General features: G+C 37.0%; 1 protein-coding gene across 1 annotated transcript in view; it reads right to left on the bottom strand.

Moving 5' to 3' along the window:
* The window catches only part of LOC107741866 (metastasis-associated protein MTA1-like), a 53,710-nt gene that overhangs the window by 33,439 nt on the left and 15,520 nt on the right, over positions 1-4,751 (bottom strand). Inside the window, exons 2-3 of the mRNA XM_016554668.1 lie at positions 3,177-3,244; positions 1,726-1,819 (exon numbers count right to left, since the gene is read on the bottom strand). Of these exons, the coding sequence (XP_016410154.1) occupies positions 1,726-1,819; positions 3,177-3,244 (162 nt within the window). The remainder of the gene's footprint in view (positions 1-1,725; positions 1,820-3,176; positions 3,245-4,751) is intronic.

Here is a 4,751-nt window from a genome sequence, read left to right as displayed (position 1 = left end):
GCAGGTAGGCTAATTCACACAGGCAACTGTCCTCTCTCTCTCTCTATCGAACCTCGAATAATTAATTCAAGTAGCTAAATGTTATAATTAATTCAAATAAATGTGATCTTACCGCACTATTTCATCTCTTTCTAATCTGAAGCGGGCAGAATGCTGAGCTAATGAGCTGTAGCTTTGCGTCAGGTGGCTCTTGCCTTCACGTCGTGCATTAAAATCGTTCAATGAATTGTATTTGTTGTTTGTTGATTTTCAAATATAAAACTTATTGAAATGTTTTCAGTGTGTGTATCAGTTCTTTTTGAACGTTTTCATCTAATTTGAACAAAACCGTGATAATACTGATAACCGTGATAACTTTGGTCACTATAACCGTGATATGAAATTTTCATACCGTTACATCCCTATTACTTTCTAATGAATATTCTGTTTCACTCAGAAACATGTAATACAAAATTCAAATGTTTTTAAAGAAGCAAATGTACACTTCACTACAAGGTGCCTGAAACTGAGTATTGAAAAGAGATGCATTCTAGAACCAACTTTTGAAATATAATGCACGATCACTTGGGATAAACTGACTTTATTCTAGCTCTGTATGATAACAGACACCAGGCGGATGTCTCCGGAAACAAATTTCAGGTTCAGTGAGCTGATTGTGGGTGGCCATTGTGGACTGCAAACAAACTGGAAGACAGCTGCCTAGAAACCCTCCCAACACAAAGGCTCCAAAAAGTAAGCAGCAGAATTATGCTGCCTAATAAGTTCCTAAAAACCTTATTTTGTCCAAAATCACATTTGATGTTATGAGGTTCCATTTCAGTTAGGATGCATCCGTAGAGGGTAGCTGTTTATTTAGGTAGTAGACAGCAAGCCACAAACAAAACTTTCAATGAATAATGAATTTTTCAGTTGAATAGTTAAATGTTCTAAGTCGGCATGATATGAAAATTCACCCACTCTATTTTGTAAATGCATTTCATAGATCTTATTGTGAACAATTCATCCTTCTTGCTTTATTTTTTCTGAATTCTGTTACGATTTAATACAAATCTATCATCAAAAATTGAATTTTTTTTTTCATTTTCATTTTTTGTCAAATAAGATGCCACACAAAAGAACTGTATAAATTAAACATGGATGAAAAAAAATTCTTGGTTGTACGATATTTCTTAGAAAAAAATAACATTACTATTACCTTGAGAAGTACATTTAGTATACAATAGTAAATTATTTCTGTCATACTTTCTTCAAGTAAAACCGAACATTTATTTTGGCGGTTTGTCATGAAAATCTTTCAGTTTCAGTCTGTGTTCGACAGTGGTCTTTCTCAAATGAAATAAAGAAAAGCTTGTGAAGTGACTAAGAACATCTCTGGAGATGAAGTTCATGTGAACTCCTATATTGAGACAGCAGATGCAGAAAACACCATAAGCCTCAAGTGCGAGTTTGTGTAGTATTCGAAACCGCACCTTTCATTCTCAGAGACAGGCAGAACAAGCAGACTTAATGTGTTAGACGACATGCACTGACAAGCTATTGTCGCCTTTACTTCTGCTGTGTGACAGGCTGTTAGATTAATCCATATTGAGTAAACAGAGTTTATCATTGTCATCAACATAAATTTCATTGTGATCTCGATATGATATGGTTTATTGCCCTGCCCTATCTCATCCTACATTTCAGCTCAAAGCATTGTGGGTAAAGTAGTCTTTGACAGCTACTCACGTGCATGTTTATCAGCAAGGGCGATGAGTGTTGTAGAGATGTCTCTGCGTCGGTAGAAACACACCACTTTGGCCTCCACGTTCCCATTCGCCGTCTGCAAATGGAAACAGAGTTGTCACAGCAACAGCTTCTAGACCAATCAGCTCCTGGGGAAGCCTCAATATGCAAATTGAGGATCAAATCATAACCATGACCTAAACACCTCTGCACTTCCTGGCTGATTTGAGAGGGTCTCGTGATGGAGAGAAGATGAGGAGGGCAGACAGGGGGGTGCAGTGTGATGTTAGAGGATGCTAAAGGCTTAAAAGTGTGAACACTGTAAGAAAAAAGATAGAAAGCTGTAGCTTTGAGATTTTTCAGTCATTTAGGTGCGGTGTTTTGCCAAACGCTCACTACAATACTGAAGCTCGTCACCCTTTGCATATTTAAAGGTATCACAAACGGTGGTGAAATTTTAAAGAACATTCTGGCCACTATTTTCAATAAAATAAAAGTGAATGAGGACTTGGGCTCTCGAGTTTCAAAAAAGACAAAAACCACCATAAAAGAATGATACAAATGAGTTGAACTAACGAACTGAATCAGCTCAATTAGTGAACGAATCAATCAGACCAAGAGTTTAGAGTTAGGCCTATGATTTAGCCTGGTTTAAAAGGTCTGGCTTGTCTAAAGATTATCGACTCAAAAGAATGATGTGCTCCTAAATCGGAAATTGCTACTTCTCTCATAAATACACAGAGAACAGCTGGAGCAGATTTTGGTCTGTTCCTCACATAAATCCATCCTATGACTTCCAGTGTTATTTTACTATCATTTATATATACCATTACAGCATTTATTAGCATTTAGAATAATTTTTTTTTTTTTTTACATAATCCGTTTTCATTTTAATTTAAGTTTTATCAATTTTGTCGTGTTTTTGTCATTTTTATTTGAAATATTTATATTTATCTTTAATTTTCAGTTTAATTTCAGTATTTCAACTTATCAAAACAACATTTCTAGTTTTCATTTAAGTTTTTTAAATTTAAGTTCAAGTTAGTTATAATCATCTAATATTTATATTTTCTTTTATTTCTCCTTTAAATTAATGAAAACAATAGTTTAGTTTTAGTTAACAAAAACAACACAAATGGCTTCAGAATATAGCACACAAGCCGTACGGACCACTTCTATGATAACTTATTTTCTTTTTCTTTTTTTTTACTAATTTTGGAGCCTGAAAAAAGCCTCAGTCTTTGTTCTCTTTCATTACAAACATTTTTCCACTCTCTTGCAATTGCATTGCCATTTGCTGATATTTCCTCACAAGTGTGTATACTAAAAGAATACTGCGACTTGGCTACAATCCAGGCTTTTTGTTGCAGACTTAAAGCACTAAAGGTTGACCAGCTTCAGTCTTGTAGTGTTTGACTGGCTTTTAGCATCACACACACTCGTTCATCACTCACCTTGTTGAGTTCCTCTATTCGCCTGATCAGCAGTGGGTTACTGGAGGAGTTTTCGAAGTAAACATAATCTGTGAGGAGAAAAAGAAACAACCGTTAGTGTTCACACACCTACAGTCTGTCAGCGACAGGCAGCATCTCCTGTCATGCTCCCACACCTGCTGAGGCTTACCAGATTGTTTCAGAGACTAAACAGAGCATTCTCCGCCGGGATACATGGCTGGAGCGCCGCTGCCTTTCGGCGAGTTCCCCAACAACAACACTTGAAAACAACTGCGTTGACACTGTGAAAAGCTATGGCAATTGTAACTCAACCTCATAGATAACCTTCAGCATCCACTTTTGACTGGCACCAAACGACATGCCACTATCAGGACAATCATGGGCAAAACACAACATTAAACCCACACAAGACAGACATGACACTTTTTTTTCTTTTTTGTCTCGATTGTTAAAAAATTTATTCAAAAATAAAGAATGCAATTCAAATTCACAATTTGAATAAAGCTCTTCTATCATGAGCATGTAGGCTACTTAATTTGGAATTCAATTCATTTTGAGTTTCAAAATGAAACTCAAACTCATTAGCAAAAGTGTCAGGGTGATACAATCATCCTGATGTAATAATGAAAGAAAGAAAGAAATGAAATTCTTGAAAAGAAAGCTTAAGTATTGTTTGAAAAACATTGTCTACCAAATCAAGGTCATGTGTTGCGACCAATAAAATCATGTGTGCCACCAACATGCAGAAAGAAAGAAAAGAAAAAAAAACAGGAAATTGTCAGAGACCACCCCTGCAGAACGTCATGAGTGTGTTTCAAGGTCAAAAAGTCTCTTGTAATTTCAGATAATTTAACATATATATAAATATATATATATATATATAATGTATGTATGAAGATGTGCACACTCACATGTATTCAAGGCATGAGGACAACATGATATCTTTAAAGTCATTCAATTCAAACTTTTTTATAACATTTCTAAGAACATAGATTTTTAAAAGCTTCTTTTATCATAGAGCCACTTTAGCCATTGACCCTCCTACCAATTCTCTCAGTTCTTTCTTTCTTGTGTCAACCCTCCTTTCCCGATGTATTTGTGTCTGTTTGTGTTCTGTGCGTGTGCTGTTGACCTTGCTCCAGGGCGTGTGGGCTCTGTGCAGGCTTACGGCTCTGTGGGACGTCCCCCGCAGGCCTCAGGCTTGGTGGGGTGCCAGGTCTTAACCCTGTGCGCGCCAAGACCTCTGGCAGATTACACCCCGCGTACAGCAGACGGCATACACATACACACACGCTACCACAGTAATCCCATGATTTGGTGGTGGGGGGCGGGGGGACCAGAACATCAAGTCTGGCAAAACACGCTTGCAAACTCAGTGTTTGGTAGCACAGCCATGTGAGCCAACAGTTCCTGTTTCAGAGAGAAGTCTGTTTACTAATACATCAAAATGGATGATTTTCCTGAGAATTTAAAGGGCAATAAAACAAGTGGGATTAAACTCCAGAAGAATTACAAACTAGTGTTGTCAAAAGACCCGGTATTTCGGTACCAAGTCGGTACTAAAAAAATGAAAAC

The sequence above is a fragment of the Sinocyclocheilus rhinocerous genome, unplaced genomic scaffold (assembly GCF_001515625.1).
Source record: "Sinocyclocheilus rhinocerous isolate Xijiao unplaced genomic scaffold, SAMN03320098_v1.1 scaffold1157, whole genome shotgun sequence".
Classification (NCBI taxonomy): Eukaryota; Metazoa; Chordata; class Actinopteri; order Cypriniformes; family Cyprinidae; genus Sinocyclocheilus; species Sinocyclocheilus rhinocerous.
Note: the sequence above shows the minus strand (reverse complement) of the source record. Positions and strands in the feature narration are given on the sequence as shown.